Genomic DNA, 23727 nt, shown 5'->3' with positions numbered 1-23727 from the left:
TTTCTCTCTCAAAAATTTCTCTCATGCTTTTCCCTCTCTAAAATTTCTCTTATGCTTCTCTCTCTCTCCCATAACTATTCTTCTCTTTCACCAAATTAAAGAAACAAAAAAAATGTCTCATTACCATCTCTCTCTCTCTCTCTCTCTCTCTCTCTCTCTCTTTTTACTAGTTTACATGGAAAGGTCAATCTGTTTTAATATGAGAACAATTTTCTTAGACTTTCATGTTTGAATTTAATTGAAGGCAGTGATGAAAATAGAGGTAAGGGTAAGGTTGACTTCGATTTCATGTTTCTGAAACTTTTTTCTTGTAGAATTTTTTTGTTGTTAGTAATTTTATTTGGAGTTAATATTTTTTGCGGCATACGGCGTCTGTGTCGAGATCACTTTCCAATCGCAATTCTATTGATATGAAACGAGAGAGCATCAAAATTTATTCAAGAAACACCCAGTTAGAGCCAAATGCATCATTGGATAAAAAACGCAGTAAACATTCCTCACCTGAAAGCAGCCTGGTTGGTGGTTCCACAAGCACTGAAGGCTATGGATGTCACAGCCCGAATTTCTAAATAATTACAAAGTGAATATTTGAAATATAAATATCTCAAACATCACTATGTTCAATTGTCTAAAAAGCCAGGCTATGACGGGGTGGATACAACTCATGCCAAAACCGAAAACCCACATCATAAAAGAATCAACTTAACAACAAAATTTCTCCAAAATTTCTCAACCATCACTTTATTAAAAGACTATCTTCTGTCCAAAAATCATCAATATAAAACTCTAAGAATAATAGGTATTCAATATCGTATTCTCATGTTATATGAATATGAAACTACGTTATTACCACTACAAAAGAAATGACTTTACCCGACTGACAATGACTGTCGCCAAAGGTATTACCCGACATACCAAAACTTCCACACGATCGTCGGAAAACGCTTGGTCGGCATAGGCTACCGACAGTTATTAACAGTCATAACAGGCCATCGGGTTTGATGGTCTTTGCCGACGGCTATGCCTACTGCTGTGGACCGTTGGATATACCTGCTGTCACTAGCCGTCGGATAGGACAAGTGTTATAGGCCGTCGGATAGGACAAGTGTTATAGACCGTCGGATAGGTCAGGTGCTAGTGACCGTTGGGTATTCCAATTGTTGGCGCCTGCTATTGTCCGTCGGGGTAGTTTACTACTAGACAGTTAGTATTCGTCAGGTATTAGTTTTTTGTTTTAAAAAAAAATGGTTATAATAATTATTTCATGTATCCCAACATTACATTTTTTCCCCTCCAATTACATTCTTGCATGTTCCCACTCAAATGCTACAAGCACCAATGTATTCATAAAGAAACAATAAGAACAACAAAATGCTAAAATTAAAGTACTTTGCTAAAATTTAAATTTAAAACCGAACAAGAAATGTAAGACTGAACAAACAACCCTTAATGTATTGCTAAAGCTATTCCCAATAACTTACAAGGAAATGGTTAAAACTAACATTTACAAAGAAAAAAGTAGAGGGGTCAAAACTTGTCATATCATAAAGGGATTTCCAAAGTGAAGGCTTTCCCTTTTAAGCAAAGCTTGCACGACTTCTTTTTGCATCTGTTCCTTCCCGCAGAAACTGGCAGAGAAAGCTTTTCTCTGCTTCTGATAGTTGTGTCTCCCAAACCTAAAAGAAGTTCCATGTAATCTAAACTTGTCATAGTTGAAAAAATAAAAGGGCGTAGAATTAGTTGTACTACATATGAATGTAAAAAAAAAAAAAAAAATATGATAAGCATTTTATTTTTTATTTTTTATAAAAGAAATAAGCATACATGCAAACATAGTTACCTCATAAGATAACACTCCAATCAGATCCTCCAACCCAAAAACATCCTGAGGAATTGGGAAGACATCTGCTAACACATTTCGGCAAGGTGGAATAGGTTTGATAAAAGTGAAATTCCCAGTTTCGATTTCACAGAGTGATCTCGATGAATAATACTACATCAGGATTCACTTTAAGAGTGAGATAACATACCTTGTCAAAAGCTGATTTTGATAAATCATCTTCCAGAATGTGAACATACAGATCTTTGATACCTGAAACGGTATGCACATTTCCACCGTATGAGATGCAACATTAGAACGCATTGTCATAACATCATTCTCAAGGTTCAATTGTTACAAAATCAGCTTGTAGTGACATATGACAAATAATCTAAGATGGTTAAATTAGATACTACAATGCGAGAGATGCATGAGAGACAATATGAAGCAATCGACCATAGTCTACAATTGATTAACTTCTTGTGCCCATTTTAAAACTGATCAACCTCCGGTCAAACCTAAAGCCAGAAATAAAAACTGGGATGTTTTCCATGAAAATAAGAACATCACTAGATACATTCCACCCGAAGTTTGGACAATTACCAAGAACCTCTCGCAGTTCCTTTGTAGTACAAGCAGCCTACACTGGACCGCGCCTCCCAACCAAATACACCTTCCTATAATCATATAATTGAACAACAGCTTGAGTCCTAAGAAGGTAAGTTTAAAAACCACTGTAGTTGCTATTAATAGTAAGAAGAATTACCTAATAGAGTTCGTCTGCAAAGAAGCCAAAGCATGATCTGCAATATCTGTTTTTGCTAGTTCTGTGGTTGGTCGTTGAAGAATGCGAGCAACATCAAGAGCTACATTACCCTGAAAGTTGAAACAATTTATACATGAATGAGGCACACATACTATATAAGTAAGTTGGTCATTTAAACTATAGTGCTTATTTAAGACCACCAAAACAGTGCCACTTTAAGCACAAGGACAAAAAAATGAATTCGTTCACAGACTAAACTGAACAGATATAATTCATGCTAATACTTCAAAGCATTTTTAAGGTGGGAAGAAATAACGAACACTCCTTGTGAAGGATATACTTGCATCAACATGAAAACTAAACATTACTTCAAAGGTTTGGAACTTATATAGTTATACTCCACTGCTTAAAAACATAAAGACTCACGGCTCACCAAAGGACCAACACAAAAAATTATGTGGGTGCCATGGACTAAATATTCTAACTGATTTCAACTTATACACACATCCCCAACAATAAATATAAATAGTATCTAATATAATACTACTTCTATGCTTCCTTTACTGTTTGACTAAAGTTGAAAATAGAATAAAACTAGACAATACCTAACCAAGAATGACTGCTGTATTAGTGTTCTTCAAGTCAGGGTCCAAATTACTAAAGTCCGGGTGTCCATTATACCACCAAACAAACTCTCTAGCAGAGTAAATTCCCTCCAAATCCTGTAACCATACACGTTGAGACAATAAGAGCAGACATAACATATATAAGAATGTTGATATTTAGCATGTAGGGAGCATACTTCTCCAGGAACACCCACAACCCGGTCACTTTCTGCACCATAAGCAAGCACCACCTGCTCCCAATTATGTATGATATCAGTCATACAGAATGTTATCAATTTGTTATCAATATGCATCACAACAAATTATCAAAAAGATGCCCAATATATAGTTGAGAGAGTAGACAACAAACTTGTATTACTGTATTGACTGTGTACATTTCCAAAGAAGTTGAATAAAGAAAAGAGCTTACAGCTTTGCCATTGACACTATCCCCTGCAAAACAGTTTCTGAAACCAAAATGCCAATAATACCTGAACAATAAGTGTCCCAATAGTGACTTGGCCATAGTACTTGCTGCCAGAGGAGTAAAATAAGTGTCCCAACAGTAAGAGGAGTGTCTATTCATGTGCATTGAAACTTGTGGTGGACTCGTCAAAGGGATTACTCTTCATGATTCTAATTGTATTTCCGAGTTATTCACCGGGGACAGGGTTTGATGTCATAATAGTTTGTCCTTTTTGGGTATAATTACCTTAGTATCTCACAAATGGAGTAGTGGGTCGGACCCTATATACTTCCACGTTCTATACTTGTACGGTTTTACTTTTGATCAATAAATTTAGCATTACAGATAAAATAAGAATTATCTAATAGTATGACCTGGGTGTTGGCAGGCAAACTTACAATGCCCACAACACAGGTTCTCACAACTCTACTTCATGACCGAAGGCATTCTTAAGAAAGGAAGCCATCCTTTACCTTTAGTACAAAGTGCAAGAGGAAAAAAGAATGGAGCACTGATGGCACTTGGTCAATATTTCAATTAAGTAGAATTGGAAATAGATAAAAGCAGGGAACATGATGCTTCACTGAATGGAAGCAAGAATAATTAGACAGATAATAGCTACAAACTGAAATAAGTAACATTTAATTGTGTTTCAATACAAGAAAGCTTGTGATGGATTCACAAGGAGCTCACTACTTTATTACATTAGTTATTATCCCCTCCAATAAGAATTTGGTTATTAATGTTAAGTTGTTATATTGAAAGGATTTTCTAGACAATTGAGAGCTATTTTATCCTATACTTCTGAGCTTCAAAAATCAATTGAAAATAGATTTATCTACAGTGACTCCAATGTCATTTTTCTAGCATAGAGTGTAGCTAGACAGAGAGCATAGCCTGTCTAGGAGGAAAAACCACAATGTTAGGTCTGTTTTAATCATATAGACCACCTAAAGTAAATTATTAAGCACAAAGCACTTTGACAATGAACAAGGGAAACAATCGATCAAAGTTCCAATCAATTGTAACGGATCAACATTGTTTAGATTGAAACTAGGTCTCAAATAAATCTGTTACTTGATTACATTTCCAGATAAAGTTAAGAAATTAATGAAAGTGACAACCTATCTAGACTATTGGCAAGTGCCTTTTTTCATGCCATTTAGATCAATGATAAAAAAATCAATATCGCTATATCCATCAGGTTATCTGAAAACCAATTTAATCAGCAATACCAAACAAGGATCCTAACAAACATCAACCGAAAAGTATCACCAGTGGAACCCTACCCAACCGTGATAGAGTTCACAAGCTACCAGAGTCATTGGCATCTCTTCGAAAAATGCTCAACTTTTAGGTATTGTTTTTAACTTCTTGCCATCCACCTAGGAGGTAAGAATAGCAGGATATAGAAACTAATACTAGTCGACTACTTCATGCGGATCATAGACTCCCAATTCACCAAATTATGTTACGATATTTTCTCCATGACCATATCACACAGCCTCCACCATTAACTCCAAGGAGGAACCATGTAAACTGTGATAACAAATGGCCGGTAATAGTTTAAGATTTCCATATAATTAATTCACCCCATTAGATTGTTTAACTTCAGACAAAAAAACACTCAAACATAATGCAGATGTGTATGATTACAATTAATCAATACAAAGAAGATTAAAAATCAAAGTAACAAACACCTTGTGATTTCCTTGAGAAAAGAAAATGCACCCAAATCGAATAAACCATAATTATGAAACAGATTTTGTATTGTAAAAGAAATTACTTCAAAAAAATAAGAGAGCATAATTAACATGTTCCGCCATATTCTTAAAGGTTGACTGCTTACACAAGATGCTTGTGGCTCGTGAGAAGAAACTATTTCATCACTTTCTTCGGGAAAGTTGTAAGATGGAACTGCAAGATTGAGTAACAAATCAACTAATCAGGAAACATAACACAACCATCCAATAATACTTAAAAGGAAAAAGGCATATGGAATGTAACATTCTCCAACTGAGACGAACCCGCGGGAGGTACCGGATAAATCCCCTCGTATCCAACTTCGTGCGGAGCCATTATTACACTGGAAGAACTAGTCTTTAGTCTTCTCTGCATTTGCTCTTTGTCATCCTGAAGTTCTTGTTGTTGCATCCTTATTTTTGCTTCTATAACTCGTTGTTCTTCCTGTATATCTCAGATATATTATTAATCATAGAAACATAATACCAACAAATAGGAATCGTAATCATAATGTAACAATATCTTACGACTTGTCCGATGCCCTTTTCTTCTTTGGACCTCAAGCCCCGATACTCCACGGCATGATTATAGTTTTTGCAAAAGGGGCACCTTACAAATGTTAAGTTATCCAAACAACAACACCAAAAAAGTAGTAATAATATATCTTATATACAGACAAGGAAGTGAGGAACAGAACGTACAACTAATTAACTGTCACATATCCTATTTACTATTTGTTGCTTGAAAATCTAAATATAACATCACCTGCAATGACAGTCATATGAGTTAGATAGTTCTAAATCGATCACAAGATTTAACAAGTACTAATGAGTAGATAGAAGAAGTACTTATTGCATGTGATATTTTGGCAAATGCCATTCCATTTCTTTGGAGGAATCCCCATACCAATATCATTGAAGCTCTCAGTTTCTGGCCAGATTCCAGTGTCAATTAAACCGATAATTACGTCGCTTTCGACCTCAGGTATTCTCTTTCACGGTATTTTCGGCGGACCCAAAAATCCCAAGATCTAGTAGTTTGAGTTTTAAGTGTTCTTCTAGGAAAAACTGAGATTACACCTTGTGTGCCTATAATTCATGTTGTTAAATACTGGCTAACATACTATAACAAATACTAAAGAGAGTATGAATCAAAACCCATGTTTTCCAAAAGAATACATACCAAGTAGCTTCTTACTCTCTTGTTCTGTGAGCCAGGCTGCAAATCCATTGAAACTCTTTTTGTAGGTGTAAATTAAGGATTCTACTGGAGAGCTACTCCGATGATTCAACAAAAGAGAAAGAGTTCAAAATTACAGACAACACATCTTTAATGTGTGTTCTCATCCTTCATCTTAAAACTAAATGCAAATAAAGCCAAGTCTATTGAGTTAGATATAATTGATTAACCAATATAATATAGGAAATATATTGCTGTTAAATATCCTTAAATAAAATGACCAAGAAAGACAAGGAGAATATAGGAAATATATGCACATGTTGAAAATAGTAGAAACAAGCAAAAATCGTAGAAGTAAGAAAAATAATTACTTACATCTAACAAAAGGAAAACTTGATTTTACATTGAATTGAATGTGGGTGAGAAAGAGAGAGTGAGTGAGGGATTTGAGAAGGTGTTACCTTCTTGAAGCGTGAGTGAGAGTGAGGGGAAGGCAGCCGACAACAAGCTTGAGTGAGAGGGATAATAGTTAGGGTTTTCTTTATTATTTTGAATTTTTCAAAAAATTTAGGGTGGAAGCTAAAATTGGTTTGGCGCCTGATAATTGGAATAGATATACCAACGGCTGAAACTCGCAAGAATAAACCGGACAGCTAATAAGTATAGCTAAGATTTAATTAAACGTCGGCATATTTATGGCGTATGTCGAAAAGAAACGAGGGTTAAAAACCGTCAGAATATCCGATGGATAAAAGCTCTCGCACAACCGTCGACTATTCCTAAAACACCTGACGTGCTGAAAGAACTCACTGGACGGATGAAAAAATAATACCCGACGGATAAACTTTGCAGGGAACATCCAACAGATGGGAACCGTCTGGTAATCTTTATGGGGTCTATCGGGTAAACTCAGTTTTTTGGTAGTGTACATACTTCCAAAAAGATCTAACCTAATAAAATAAACTCCTGGACTGCTCCAGAAACAAATCCAAATAAAACGCCGTAGTTCCACTGCGTTCCACCTATGTTCCCAAGAACACACCCACGTTGCTAAAACAAAGCAAACATATATGGGTTAGCAAAATGGAATTTGCTGGTATGAGTTAGACTAACAACATAAAAACAATTCCATACTTTAATTATCCAAACCACACTTTATATGTACCCACAAGCAAGACTTCCATTCTATTAACTCATTATAATAACTCATCTTAATAACTTAGTAATTGAATTAAATCTTACCGATATCCACTTCTGTATAAGGGTAGGACAGTGTCCCTGCACAAAATATTATTAAGTCCTACCCTTTTGTAAACGGAAGTTAGAAATTCTAAACAACATATGTAGATATCCTATAAGTCTTCAAATGCAAGTCCAAGCACACCCGCACCATCAAATCAATTTCTCTTATTAATTAATTAATTACTTTTCTTATACATCCACCCTTTAGTACCTATGTACCTTAGGTCATTCCCGCCACATTCAATGAATACCCGGATAATTCATGTCACAATCAATGAATACCAAGTTATAACGCTAACGTGCTATTTATGGCACATCAATAAATGCCCACCTATCACATGACATCTTCAGTCATAAAATCTCATTTCCAAAACTTGAGGCGTAGAGAGATTCAAAAAGGGTGTGGTAAATTTATTGAGAACACTATTGAACTTTATTGCATATATTATTTCAGAGAACGGAGGAGTATCTTGTTTCTTGCATTATTGTTTACGCGTTATTAATATATTGATGTCTAAGTGTCATAGCGTCGTATATCATAAAAGACTGATATATCACATAGTAGTTAATACACGTACACACGTATATATATAAAGTCTTAGCCTAACGCCAAACACGCATATAGCCCTAGTCCTATCATAATAGACCTAATAATTTGCTGAGTCAAAGGTCAAACTTGGTCAACTGTTCAAGTCAACCTGCCAAGGGTCAACAGCAGTCAACCAGTCCTAAACTCATCCAACCAAAAACTCAAAGACTAAGGCTTAAAGTGTTTAGTCTTTCCCAGGCCCAACTAAACTGAAGCCCATAAGTTTATAACCTGACCCACTTGGATTTATTTTAAGTTCTATGGACATCACCTATCTAAAATAGAACTGGCCTAAAACTAATAGGTTTCGGCCCAACACAACTTATTGATTTCGGCCCAACCAAACAAATCAAATCTAAAGCCCAAGCCTAACCGGAACAAAACTTACTGTTCACCTTCTCCTTCCTCACCTCACCAGCGCCTCCACCACCAACACAACCACCACAACCACCACTCGCCAGCAGTACTAAACCACACGGTTTTAATCCCTACCAAAAACCCAAACTACATATACCACAAAATCGTGATTCCCTCCCTTCTCAAAATTTGCATTTTGTCTGCCATTGATGCTCCTGTCAAGGTTCACAGCACTCAAACACAATTCAACCCACACCGAAACCACTTGGTTTCAATTCCTAATAAAAACTCAACACTATTATACCATATACTTGATTTTCCCCACTCACAAAATAACATCCGACGGCCATTAAAGCTCTTTCAGAGTTTCAACAGTATCGCTCGACACCACTGAGCAGTGTCCACTCTGCACAAACCCTCAACACCTTACCCAACATCCACCATGTTCAATTCAACAACAAACCCAAAAGATCATCCACATCATTTACATCCAACAAAAATAACTACTTATATCCACCATTAACAATTTATAACAATTTATAGGATTTAAATGAAAATAGGCAGTTGATTGTTCAATTTACAATGTCGACAAATATGTTCATTCCAAAGTTTGGCAGTATGTAAACTAAACAGAACGAACAGAAAAATAATGAGCAGTGAATTCATAAAATTTTTAAATAGCAAACTAGGAACAAAACTATGAGTTCAGTGAAAAGATAAAACTATCTACTCACCCGTGATTAGCTCCGACTATCAGTTAGCTATCAGAAAAATATTCTTCCTTTTCCTCTCTCAGTAAAACTCTTTGTTTTTCTATGTATAAAACTCTCTGTGTTTTTTAAAAACTCCGTGTGAACTCCTTTTTGTTTTCAACACCCCCTAAAAACAAGGAAGGAAGGTTTATCTTTTAACCCTACCGGGTTTCCTATCCTTACTAATATCTATCCTATTTTGTTTTACCTATTATTATTATTATTATTATTATTATGGTAATAGGAAAAGTAAAAGAAAAACACGGAGTGTTATAATGGAGCACTCCAAAAATTCTCTCCTGCCATTACTGAAGTGTACGTATTACTTGCTATGAGATTTTTTTTTGAAGCGTTGGATATGATGCTCAAGTTGGTTATTGCTTCATTGAGCGTGAACTACTAATGCTTGTGAGAAAAATATTGTTCAATTGTTATGGTGTATTTTTGTGCCAGTTGAGCAAATCATTAACAAACACAAAACTTTTAGTTGCATGAAATGAAGGTTCTCATCACTCAGACATTCAAAATCATAGTGTAGGTTGCTCAAGTTTGTTGTGGCTTAACTGTGCTTGAGCATTAAAATTTGGTGAAATAATTCCAAAGTCCGTATGCAATTCCATCTATTTCAGTAACCTAGTTGATGTTCGTAACGCAGCAGTACTATCCCTCAATATTTGACCAATTGATCAGTTTATTCTCACTCATATCCGGTTGTGATTCCATGTAATCGCTCATAGTTTTAGTTTCCGCTTCTATTAATTTGGCGTCCTGTTTTTTCTGTAGTCTTACTCCTACTAATTATCAAGTCTAACTATTTTTTAATTCTAACAAGGTGGATCTTTAGCTCAAATGGCAAAGCACTTTGGAGGTATCCAAAGATAATGGTGGTTCAAACCCACCAAGATCCTCTAATATTTTAACTGTTAATATTCTAAAAAGTAGGATTAACATAGTCTATAGGGCATATGCATAACTGTATGCATGACCTTTACACAATTAGGAAGATGAACCTTTCTACAGAGGTCAGGAGGGCACCTAAGATACTGGATGTTACTGATTATTACCTTATGCAGGCCAACTGAGACTAAACACAGACGGGGCATCTAGACGAAATCTAGGCAATGCTGGCTAGGGTGTAGTCTTTAGGAATCAGCTAGGCGCAATGGTGGGGAACCTAACACTAGTCGGTGAACTAGGAGTGGCTATAAGTTATGAAGCTGAGCGAACTGTAATTGTGGGACAAGATCAAGCAAGCTGACACATGGCTCCTTATCACCTCATGTAGGGAAGTTAACTTTATTGCTCACATCTCTGAAAACAAGGGAGCATCCTTATGCAGGGGCATAAAAGAAGGGTATAATTACCAACCACTTCCCCTAACTAGAATAGAGGGCCGAGACACTACCTATTCAAAATTTCAGAGATAGATTGTTATAGGAAGTTTATTCAAAGCCTCTGAAGAAACTCTCAATAACCTTTTCATTTCCTATTTTCTGTAACTCCAGCATGCTTTTTGCTATAATACAAATTACCCTTTAGAAAGTAAACAGTGCCATATGTAATAAACTTATTATGTTGATCCTACCTTTTAGAAATCAGGAGACAAGTGTATGGTTGTTATCAATGTTAGTTTTGTTTGTTTTGATATTCATTCGCTTCCATCCATTATATTATTATATTCTCGCACTCAATGATTTACTATACATTTATTGTTGCAGCAATCTAGGAAGTATGTCTTAGGTTCTTCCAACTTGAATGTTTCACATTCTGATAGTCTGAAGTAAGCTTTACTTGCTTTTCTATCTTTCTTACTTATTATCATTCTTCGTCTCTCTTTTTTGTCTAGAGTTGGAATACTCTTGTTTTTATAAAGTCATGAACTATAAAAATTAAAGAGCAAAACAAAGCTACTGAACTCCATACTAGTGTTGAATTCATTAATTGAAATAAATGTACGAGACTAGTTACATTGACTTCTCAAAAAAAAAAATTGCACTTGCTGCAATCATCCATTTCTAAAAAAAAAAAGGTAACAATATCTATTGCGACTAGTGAGGTTTTCTTGAAATCTGCTACTAACATCTGGTGTCATTAAAGTTCCTCGTATGAAATCTCTACCACCACGTACCACCAGCTGCCATATCGTGAGTACTTCATGCATATCAATGCAAAGCTCCATCACCTAATATCAAGCAAAAATTCAACAGTTAATATATACAATATATACAACACTAAAAGGTTAAAAAACAATTCAAAAAATCAGTGTTTACTATACCTGAGCCAGAATAAGAACCATCGTTACTGTTAGAATTTGTATTAGTTTCATCCTCGTCGTCACATGAAGAAGTTTGCAAAGTTTTTTCACTGCACGCAGGACAATTAACATTACAAAGAATATGTGAAATGCACTTTTAGGATTAAAAATAAAGGAAAAATAAAGTGGCGTTTCTTACCCATTTTTAAGTATTGGACAATTCCTTTTGTCATGAGACACTCCAACTTTATTACAGCCATTGCACCACCTACCTTTATTCTGTTTCCTTTTCCTAAGTGCTTTCTCTTTTCCTCTCTTAAGCCTTTTTCCGCACCCTTTTGCCCTTGCCTGACTCGGTTCCTTGTATTTGTTTTCCAAATTCAAACTTTTATTTTCAGAAAGACTACTTTTATCGCATGTTGCTGCTACACTTGTTCCACAATCAACTAACTTCTTCATCTCTTCAAGTGCATCATCTAAAGCATCAGTATACACTTTAATTGCTTCTTTACTTCTAAGAGCTTTATCAACTACAATGGTAGACATTTGAATCAGTTCATTCCTCTTCGTGAGGTATAGTTTATCATCTTGTATCTCCATTCCACTATCATCAATGACTGTCTCTAATTTTGCAATTTTACACCATCTCTTTAAAATATATTGGTTCGGCAATTTATCAAAATCATGCATCTTGTTCACATATCCCAATACGTGTCTACAAATGACCCCCGAGCTTTCAAACATCTTGCAACTACATGAAGCAAGATCCAAATCTTTTTTATAACAAATTTCCCACACTCTATACTTTTCCACCATTTTCTTCCCCAAGATTTTCCCTTCAACTTTACAAATACAACAACTGTCATTGTCACCAAGAAGCTAAAATCAATAATTCAAGCTCTCCTACAACTCATCTTGAAATTAAAAAAATATCTCAAGTGTATAAACATTAGCCATGTGTACCAAAAAAATTATGGGGCATTTTCAATTTAGGTTTCTCAATCATATCTTTGTTATATGCCACTAATTCTTCATGGCGTTGGTGCATAAGTCCCCTACCAAACTGAATCATAAACTCTACTAAAGAATTTTCCTTGGAAACATACCTCTTGTAGAATGAATGAGCGCTTTCCAGCAGAGAAAATATGATTCACATATGCATGCACCCATTTTGAACGAGTATCATACAATGATTGTAACCATTTGTTTTCATGTAAACCACTCCTCTCAACAAGATCAGTCCATTTGGAGTCAAACTCGTCCTTTGTCTCACATATCCATATGCAACTTGAGAACTCACTGTAGTACTCAATATACTTAATTGTATCTAATCTCTTCGAGAATTTTGTCAATATGTGTCAACTGCAGTACCTATGACACAGTACCCAAATATTTAATATGCCAAAAGAAAGAAAAATAAAATAAAATAAAATAAAAAAAAAAAATTACAATACATGTGATAAGTATTTGGAAGAGCCAGAGAAATGGCTTTTGTCATTGTTGGATCTTGATCTGTTATAATCATCTTTAGTGCGTCGCTCGACATAGCTTCTAAAAATTGGTCGAATAGCCAACCAAACGTAACTGCAGTCTCATCACATAAAAATGCACAAGCAAATAAAATAGTCTGGCCATGATTATTAACCCCAAATAATGGTGCAAAAATCAATCCATATCGATTGGTTTTATATGTAGTATAAAAAATAACCACACCGCCAAAAAACTTGTATGCTCGCCTAGAGGTTGCATCTGTACAAAAACAATGAGTAATCCTTTGTTCAACATCTGCCTAAATTTTAAAAGTGAAAGAAGGATTTTTTGCTTGTTCCAATTTTAAGTACTCGTGAAACATTTCTCCATCGTGGCTCTTCACTGCATTACGCTTGTTCCTTTTCTGGTTATATAAATCCCTTTGTATAAAACCAATGTTTTCTATCCCACTTGACTGCACTCCAAGCAAGTTGAATTGTTGATGTTGTGGTATATTAACCATGACAAGTTGTTACGTTAAACATTTTTGGGTAGTAGAAAAGCCACGGTGAGATCTTAGAAAGTGTACTCTACTCGGTCTTGACAATGAGTGAGTATGCCCCTCAACAAATACACTAACTACAAATGCACCAGATTTTGTTTTCATTACTGCTATTTTTGCCTTACAATCTTCTTTTGTATTACCCCGACGCCTTTTTTTCCCAACATCCGATACTAGTGAACTTTTTCCTTGTTTATAACAAACATATTCCTTTCTTATTGCTGCACCATCCTTATTTTGCTGAGACCAACTATGTACACTAAATCCAGCTACTTTTGCATATTCATTGTAAAAGTTGTAGACATCATCCAATGATTCAAACTCTTGACCTACTTTGCTTCACGTCGTTTGATACTTAAGGAGCATAAATCTCAATATTTCAGCACATAAGCTCCCACTCTCTGCACCAAGTTTCGGATTCTCCATTTCACTATAACCTGACACAAAAATAAATTAAACTCATTACCAAAAAGCACTACGCAATATTCTAGTTCTACTTCAATATGATACTGTTAAAGAAACATGAGTATCACCAAATATATACCTTCAAATAGTAGTGAAATTGTGCTTGTTCAACAAAAAAAATGTCAAAGAAAAAGTACTAGAAGGATATGAATGGCTTTTTTTTTTTTTTTTTTTTTATTTTATGGTTGGAAGAGAGAAATGTGAGAGAAAAGAAAGAGATTTAAGCTGTGAGAAAAGAGAGCAGACCATGAGAGAGAGGGAGAGGAAGAAAGTCACATAATCGGGGGAGAGAAAATAGGGAGGGAAAGAGAGAAAGAGAGAGAGAGATTACTATTTTTTTTTTAGGATTACTAAATCTCGTGGGATATACTGTAAGGTTTAGTCCGTTAATTACTAACTTAATTATGTACTTCTAAGACCGGGACTCTATATTGGTGAAGAATGTTCATTTTCTATTTGGCTCTTACTTTACTCTGCCTTATTTTGAGGAGGGGGGGGGGGGGGTGGTTGGTTTGGGTTGAAAGATCTAGAGAGGTAGAAATTTGTCATCAAATCTTCCCCATTGTATATGATCTACTTTAGAAAAAAATAATTTGGAATTAAAATATCTTAGCTGAAAGAATCCACGTGTTAAAAGGATAGGATACCAAGAAAATGTTGTATTGTAGCCGTGTAGGTGTTGGGGTTTAACACCAATACCAATCGATTCTCCATTACACAGATAACTTGTATTTGAACAATTAATAACAACTCCAATTAACAATCTAAATAATTCCTACAACTAAATTAACATGCCCAACTCGCTAAACAATTATTAACAACAGATAATAATGTAAAGCAGTAAAAGCAAACCACAATACAAAGATATACCGTGGTTCGGCTAATGGTGCCTACTTCCACAAGAGCTAGTCATTTTGTAAAGTGGGAAGGAAGATTATAATCACTCCTTGCAGTCTCTCACCTTACTAGAGCACTCTATTTTTATAGGCTTGTCTATCTGTAAAGGTTATCTCTCAATCTTGATTGCTTTCAAGATTGGGTTTCTCTCTTTGTTCTTGTGTATTTTCGTGTCTCTTATGAGTGTTAGGTTTTGCCAAAAACCCCAACCTTTATGCAAACTCGCGGTCCACAAAAATAGAATTCTCTGAAAAATAGGCATGGGTGCGGGGTGTGCCTTGGGAAAGACCAAGTCGAGTGCGGGTCGCGTTGAAGTGCCTGGAGGTCGACCAAGGCGTGAGCGCGGGTCGCGCTCAGGCTTTTGCACGCAAGCAGAAATCCTTTTCTCCTCATGTGAGGGATAACTCCAACAATCTCCCCCTCCCAAATAGTGAGGGGGGGGGGATACCTCCATGCAATTTCCAAATCAATAGGAGGAGTCTGCTACCATTCCGGCGGTAGCACAACAAATATCAAACTTACCTTTCGGTAAGACTTTGGTAATCATATCCGACCCGTTCTTGTCGGTATGGATCTTCTCGATACATAAATGCTTGTCTTCGAGTACTTCTCTAATCTAATAATAACGCACATGTATGTGCTTGGATCTAGAATGGAAACTCAGATTCTTGCTCAAATGGGTGGCGCTCTGACTGTCACATAGAAATACAAACTGTTTCTACTTTAGCCCTAGTTCGTTGAAGAACCTCTTTATCCATAGCATCTCTTTACAACACTCAGTGGTTACACAATATACTATGCTTCTATAGTGGAGAGGGCAACACACTTTTGCAACTTAGATTATCAAGAAACTCCTCCCCTTGCAAAAGTAACCAGATAACCGGAGGTGGACTTCATCGAGTCAACATCACCTGCCATGTCTGCATCAGTGTAGCCTTCAAGTAAGGGCTTACTTCCACCAAAACACAATCACGATTTGGAAGTTCCCTTGAGATATCTCAATATCCACTTAACACCTTCCCAACGCTCCTTACCCGGATTTGACAGAAATCGGCTTACAATACCAACGGCGAAAGCAATATCCGGTCTTGTACACACCATTGCATACATCAAGCTGCCCACAGCAGATGCATAAGGAATATTTTCCATTTGACTCAGCTCATGCTCACCTTTTGGACACATCTCTTTGGTCATGCAGAACTAGCCACCAAGCGGACAACTGACTGGCTTCGCTTGATCCATGTTGAATCTCTTCAACACCTTCTCAATGTAGCTTTCTTGAGAAAGCCACAACTTCCCACTTTTTTTGTCACGAGTGATCCGCATCCCAAGTATCTGCTTTGCTTGACCCAAATCCTTCATCTTAAAGGACTTACTCAAGTCTTTCTTTAGCTTGGATATCTTGTTGATGTTTGGGCTAACTATCAACATATCATCCACATACAGCAAGAGCCCTATGAAATCCCCATCTGGAAATCTCTAAACAAACACACAGTGATCGGAAGCAGACTTCTTGTATCCTTGCTTCGCCATAAAGGAATCAAACTTTATGTACCACTGTCTCGGTGCTTGCTTCAACCCATACAAGCTCTTTATCAACTTGCATACTAGGTGATCCTTGCCTTCGACCTCAAATCCCTCTGGCTGGTCCATGTAGACATCTTTTTCAAGGTCTCCATGAAGAAAAGCTGTCTTAACATCTAACTGCTCAACCTCCAGGTTCATACTTGCTGTCATACCCAATACCACCCAGATAGAAGTCATCTTCACTACATGAGAGAAAATCACATCAAAGTCAATCCCTTTCCTTTGACCGAATCCATTAACAACAAGGCGAGCTTTGTGCCTTAGGTGTGGATTGTTTTCCTCATGCTTGACTTTGTAAATCCACTTATTCTTGAAAACTTTTCTTCCTGTTGGTTTCTCAACTAACTCATAAGTGTGATTCTTATGCAAAGAATCCATCTCGTTATGCATGGCCTTCAACCATTTCTCTTTGTCTATACCTTTAAGTGCCTCTTGATAGTACATGGGTTCTCCACCATCCGATAGTAGAACATACGTATGTGGTGGATACCTGGTTGAAGCTAGTCTCTCTCTGTCTGACCTCCTTGCCCCATCTGCTGGTGCCTCAGGAGGATGCACTTCTGCTTGCTCTGGTGGTGGTTCAGTTTCAGATGAGTTTAGGGTTTTTTTTATGTTAGGGTTTGAAAGTTGTTAATGGCGGAAGTGGGAAGATGAAGAAGAAGAATGCAATGCGTTCTTGGGTTGTACTGTTGGCTTGGGCCCAAGCCCAATTTGATTTCCAAAAATATTCGATTTTTCGCACAACTTCAAACTAAAATTGCCACTTCGTTACTGGTCCGATTTTTGAGAATGAGATATGGAAACGATCAGAAGAGAATTTCCAATCCAATGATCCCTATAACACTCTATTCCAAATCATGGGTGACATATAAGAAGATGGAAAATACCTCGAAATACGTGCATGATATAAGTTATGCGAACGAATAAAATCTAAATTCATAGATAATGTCAACTCAAATCAAAATACGATTACACGGCATAAGCAACAAAAAATGGAAAGTTTAACAATCATGGATGAAAAAACCAACACCTCACCCCCAAACAAATTTTTGACAACCGAGTTTAGAAAATTGTTTTAAACGTGGGTCTTTTAAAGTCAGATTCCCGAGACTTCCTAGATTACTATTTTTATGATTTTTTTAAATTTTTTTTACATTTTATGAATAAGATTTAATATATAAGAAAAACGAAAAATAATAAAGACATAATTCACACCATAGAGGAACATGACTCAAAAACCGAGAAAACATGCAAGAGTGGAAAACGTGAATTATGTTAAACGGGGACTTAGGATCCGGTACTTACAGCCACACACTCCATAGGGAGGGCCCGGTTACCTGAATGGTGTACTAACCAATATATGGAAGTGTAAGGAAGTACACCAAACAACAAAATGAGTTGTTTATAGTTAGATACTCGAAACTTTAACAAATAATTGAATATCTATATATATACCCTGCAGTTTTCCATATATCGACAACTTAAAGAGTTGTGGGTCTTTCCATAAATAAATAACATGGAATGCACCCCCAAATAGAATCAAGCACCAAGATTTTCTACGACGCGACTTAATAAAATGAAAGTAAAGTCTGATAGATCTAGAACGTAACCGAGCATGCACCTTCTTCTTCATCTTTGAACGAGAGGGTGTCCAAGTGAATGATCATGAGAAAATGGATGTTTGTGGAAGATATGTTGGATATGGATAAGTTTTAGAAGGAAAGAATGGAAGAAATAAGGATGTGGGTTTAGCACAAAACTCATTCATGGTGTAGGTGGGAACTGTCTCAATTTTGAAACTTAAGGTGTCAAGTGCCTTTCCCTTGGGAATTACTTCCGTATTAGGAGGATTTAGAAAATCATTAAGCACAGAAGAAGCAAGAGGTGCACTCCAGGTTCCTTTGAAAAGGTGGGAAGTGGTGAAAATTGGTGATGGAAGATGAATGAGTGTCAGCTAGAGCTCTCAGGTCTAGATCATTAGAAGCCTTGAGATATGCAAGACATTCCTCGATAGGTGGGTGAAAAGAATCACTGGGATAGAGGGTGAACAATTCATCTTCTATCATAGTGTCAAGGGATGAAGGGATGTTGTCAGGGTGGGACTCGCGAGGTGGCAAAGAAGAGTTGCAGAAGAGTTGAAGGAAATCTTCCTCAATTTCATCTACTTCCAAGGAGTCCTTGTCGAAGTTGGAACTTCCAAAGGAAAGGAATTTATGCATCTGATCATCCGGAAACGTAGTTTTGAAATAATCTTGAGCTAAGCTCTCGATCATGTAACCTCTCCATCGATATTCGTATCAGGAAACTGTTTCATCGTTTTAAAAACATTTATCTTAACAGAAAGATGGCCAAAAGACATGGACATCGAACCATCGCGGTAGTTTATGAGCGTGTTGGCAGTATCTAAGAAAGGATGCCTTAAAATGATTGGAACAGAGTCGTTGGCGACTTCTGTATTGAGGATAATGAAATCAGCAGGATAGTAGAAATCCTGAATCTTAACAAACACGTTTTCCACTACACCCTTAGGATACTTGATATACCTATCAGCTAATTGCAACATCATTGTTGTAGGTTGCATCTCCTATAGACCTATTTCTTTATATAAATAATAAGGGAGTAAGTTAACACTCGCCCCCAGGTCTAATAAAGCAGTGGTCATGTGAGTATCCCCTAAGGTGCATTATCTGATGGGGCGACCGAGGGGTCCTTGTACTTAACGATTCCATTATGTTCCGTTAAAGTTGGAAACTATTCAGTTAAAAATGCGTCTTTAGGAATCTTTGTCTTATGCCTAGTAGTGCACAACTCTTTGAGAAACTTAGCATGGTGAGGCAACTTTTTAATCGCTTTAAGAAAAGGTAAGTTTCTCGTTAGATTTTTAAAAACTTCTTTAATCTCGTCAAAGTTTGTATCCTTGTTTAACATAGCTAATCTCTGAGGAAACGGTGGTTTCTCTCTATATTTAACATATGGATCAACATGATGTTTAACCTTGCTTTTCTATTTCTTAGGCTGTGGTTTAACTGGTACCTCTACAGGGGTAGGATCTTCAGTTATCATTTTGGTATCTAGTTTGATATCCGGTGTAGGGACTACTGGTGGGGTAACTATATGCATAGTTACTTTGGTATCAACCACTTTGCCTGAACGAAGAGTGGTGATGGAATTTAGCTCACCTACGTTTTCATTGTCCTTACTAGTATTACCGTTTACCTCAAAGGCTGTGTTTGTTGTTTTAGGATTAGGTATCGCTTGACCTGGAAACACACCTTTGGGTTGTACTTTCTCTTTTGCTAACTGCTATAAGAAAAGTTGGATGGTTTGTAAAATCTGTTGTTGGGTTTGCATAAAGGCATCAAAACGATCCGGTTGTGGAGAAGTATTAGCTACAGGTTGTGTGACAGGAACTATGTCACGTTGATTATTAATGGGTTGATTTTGATAGTTATTATTTACCGGAACGATACCTCTATTAGCATTATAATTATTATTGTTATAATTATTATAATTACCCTGACCTTGTCCTTGCCTTGGTGGAGCTTGGTTGTAATTGTTTGTTGGCCTAACATTTGGGTTATTAAACCTTGGAGATTGTTGATTATTTCGCCAACCGAAGTTGGGGTTTTGTCGCCAAGTTGCGTTAGGTTCGCTATTAATAGAACAAACATTATCTTGTTGTGATTGTTGTTGTTCATAGGCGAGAGGGCAATAGGAGTTGGGATGCTTTGTGTAGGAACCGTTATTTTCAGAACGAATATTTCTACAAACCGCGAGAACCCATGCGCAGCGGAATTAATGGGGTTCACGGTTTTGGATAGAAAACATACCTTTTCGATCCGTTTTAGATAACTTTGAGAATCCAAGCTTTATGAATCCGAATCAACAATCAACCCCTTGATCTTCTGTTGTATTCCTTTAGAATAGATTGGACGTTGTGTAGGCAACGATCTACCAATCCCCTTCTTTCTCACAAAGCTAGATCCAATTTTGGATCTATCTTTCCTTGCCTCTTTTTCTAATACAGTGAATAGTGAATTTTAGCCAGAAAGAGAGTATTCTATTTATAGGCTACAACAAGGACCATGAGGAGAAATTAGGGTTGGGCCTCCTAACGGGCTTGGGCTTCCCATGTTCGCCCAGAACACAAGGCCCAAGTCCGTCAACAAATGACTTATTCCACTAAAGGCCATTGTTGCACTACCGCCCTAATCCCAAATTACGTGTCAGCATTTATGGGCTCCATATTATATGCTCGTTGATCTCCCTGTGTTTAAGATATCGAATGTCCATTGATTAAGTCAAGTTACTGACAACTACATTAATCAACTTCTTATGTCCTTGAGTAGTACCACTCAACCTCATTGTCATGTCGGAATAAATCCACCTACAGGGTTTACATGACAATCTTTTTGAGCTCCTCAAGGGGACATCATCAACCCGACTTCCTGTGGGTCCACGGATTCCTTCTATAATCAACAACACACCTTATATACAATGTCATTACCCAATCCATCGAGTTTGTTGATTCACAAATGAATCTCATTCATTGATGATTTAAAGCAATGTACAATGCACGTAAGTGCCCGTTATTATATCCGGATTAAGAGGACAAGCATCCATAATAACAGAGGTGTTTGTTCTCTTATATAATCAATATAAAGAGAAACAACCTCACTTGGTCCTGTTCAATACACACAAAGTGTACTAGTGTAATCCTATAGTCAAGATAGACAAATACCAGATTATACTATAACCGTACCAATGGTTTGTCCAAATCCATCTAGGTTGTGAACGATTACTTATACTTTATAAGGTACTGATGATATGATTTTCTGTGTGTCCACACCATATCATCTACAACATAAAGTATTAGACACATGCATATAACTAATATTCATAACATTTGCCCATATAATTCTCATTCAAAAAATGAAGAATTAGAGTTAATACAAAAGTAATGCTTTTAGTATATAACCCTATCACTCTGGACTCAAACAGAAATTACATGGATTAGAGTTGACATTCATTACGGGGATAGACTTTTGTTGAACAGAAATAGCCTCTACCTTTTTAGTGAGAGATTCGATTAAATTTTTTAGTTTAGGATCGGGTTTTATCTCAAACATACTGGTAGCCATAACTGTTGAAGAAGAACTAGCGTTGCGGGAGATATCGTCACTACCCCCAGTTATTATTACGTTTTGTTTGATATTCTAAAAATTTATAAGCCTCTGAGGTTCCCTTACTGAGGAAACTACCCCCATTCATTATGTCAAGCACCTCTTTGTGGTGGTGTAACAGTCCCTTGAAAAAGGCACGAACTAACGTGTCTTTCGCTTGGTTATGGTGTGGACACTCTATAAGATGATCGGTGAAATGATTCTAAGCCTTTGAAAATGATTCATGAGGATTCTGTCAAAAGAAATGAATCTTGGAAAGCATTTCATCGGTCTTCAGTGGTGGGTAAAATTGTTTCATAAATAGTTGAACAAGTTTGGCCCACGAGTCCACAGAATTAGGCGCTTGGGCAGTTAACCAAGACGCCGCCTTATCGACTAAGTTGAAAGAAAACACCCTCAGTTTAATTTGTTCAGCACCAAGCATAGGATGGTGGAATGTAGTAAGGACTTGGTTAATCCTACGCATGTGCTGATAAAGTTTTTCATGGTCTAACCCATGAAAAACGGGTAACAAATTAAATATATTTGGGGGGATTCGGAAATCCCCCACTGGGTCTGATAGAACGATGCAAGATTTTGGGCTATCCTTCAAGGCTTTGTAAAAGTCAGAGAGAGGAGACTCTCTTTCTTCAGCCATTATTTCAGGTATGGTGTGTGGAATACTAGTTAGAGGTGTAGTGAGTGGTATACTAGAAAGGCATGTTTGTTGACGTTGCCGGTTTATTACGTTAGGTGTTTTTCTTCTGCCTGACCTTAATCTCATGCAAGGCTAAGACCAATCATAACTAAACACGACAACACTCAAAACAAATCTTGATAAGCTAGTATAAACCTCTAACAGGAGATGCGAGGAGCGGAAAAAAGAAGTAGCTGAATGGCTCCTTGCTTCGCTTATGAATAGCGTCTTGTTTACGCGAGTTTAGTTTATGTAACAAATTAGAAACACTGAATAACTTGAAGTAATGGAAATTTGTACTAACCAGTGAAAATCGGGCGATTCAAGAAGAGGGCGCAGGTCGCGCTCAGGTCCAACTCGAGCTCCAGGCGCTTCAGCATGGGGGGCGCTCGAACTTTGCCTTGGTAGGGCGCGGGTTGCGCTCAAGTCAAATCTGAGTTCCAGGCGCTTCAACGCGGGGGGCACTCAAATTTAGCCTTGTTTGGGCGTGGGTCGCGCTCAGGCTTGTTATTTGAAATTTTTTTAGTTCTGAACCAACCAATCACTGTTAGAACAAACAAGGGTGGGTGGGACTTTGGGAAGACTAACAATACTAAAGAAAACAATACTAATGTGAACTAAGATGGCAATTTTAGTTTGAAGTTGCGCGAAAAATTGAATTTTTTTGGAAATCGAATTGGGCTTGGGCCCAAGCCAACAATATAACCCAAGAACACATCACGTTCTTCTTCTTCATCTTCCCACTTCCGCCATTAACAACTTTCAAACCCTAACATAAAAAAATAATAATAATAGAAATGGTTCACCTCCACAGAACTACGTGAGATTTTTTTGAGGTCCAGTTCATTTTTGACACATAGTTGTACTCCTAGCCTGAATTTTGGAATAGAGTAGGAGAAAACAGTGCAACTTGTTTGTAATAGTTAGTGAAAAAAAAAAACGGAAAAAAAATCTTGGTTTTTGATTGATTTCTTATGATGAACTTGAGTTAAACTTGCTTTAAGTTTAATACTTACCAAGGGATTAAAGTTTTAATTGCCTTGGGAAGTTCAAGTGTGTGAGGCAAGTTGTGGATCGTAGCTCACACACTTTGAATCAACTTGGTAATCAACACT

The 23727-nt window shown here is 36.9% G+C and overlaps 1 protein-coding gene and 1 pseudogene across 2 annotated transcripts; both read right to left on the bottom strand.

The window, feature by feature from the left end:
• Nucleotides 1–1529: 1529 nt before the first annotated feature.
• On the bottom strand, nt 1530–3349 carry LOC147510983 (NADPH:adrenodoxin oxidoreductase, mitochondrial-like; annotated as a pseudogene). Its single transcript, XR_015216026.1, has 5 exons — nt 3191–3349; nt 2586–2695; nt 2423–2496; nt 1841–2092; nt 1530–1676 (listed from the first exon to the last, which is right to left on the bottom strand). The product of XR_015216026.1 is annotated as an NADPH:adrenodoxin oxidoreductase, mitochondrial-like (transcript).
• Nucleotides 3350–11680: 8331 nt separating this feature from the next.
• On the bottom strand, nt 11681–12462 carry LOC147510982 (uncharacterized). Its single transcript, XM_086598315.1, has 3 exons — nt 11972–12462; nt 11794–11882; nt 11681–11700 (listed from the first exon to the last, which is right to left on the bottom strand). Exons 1-3 carry the CDS (start codon nt 12460–12462, stop codon nt 11681–11683), a joined length of 600 nt encoding a protein of 199 aa, XP_086454441.1.
• Nucleotides 12463–23727: the final 11265 nt, after the last annotated feature.

The sequence above is a fragment of the Coptis chinensis genome, chromosome 3, assembly GCF_015680905.1.
Source record: "Coptis chinensis isolate HL-2020 chromosome 3, ASM1568090v1, whole genome shotgun sequence".
NCBI lineage: Eukaryota > Viridiplantae > Streptophyta > Magnoliopsida > Ranunculales > Ranunculaceae > Coptis > Coptis chinensis.
This window is presented reverse-complemented; position numbering and strand designations above follow the sequence as displayed.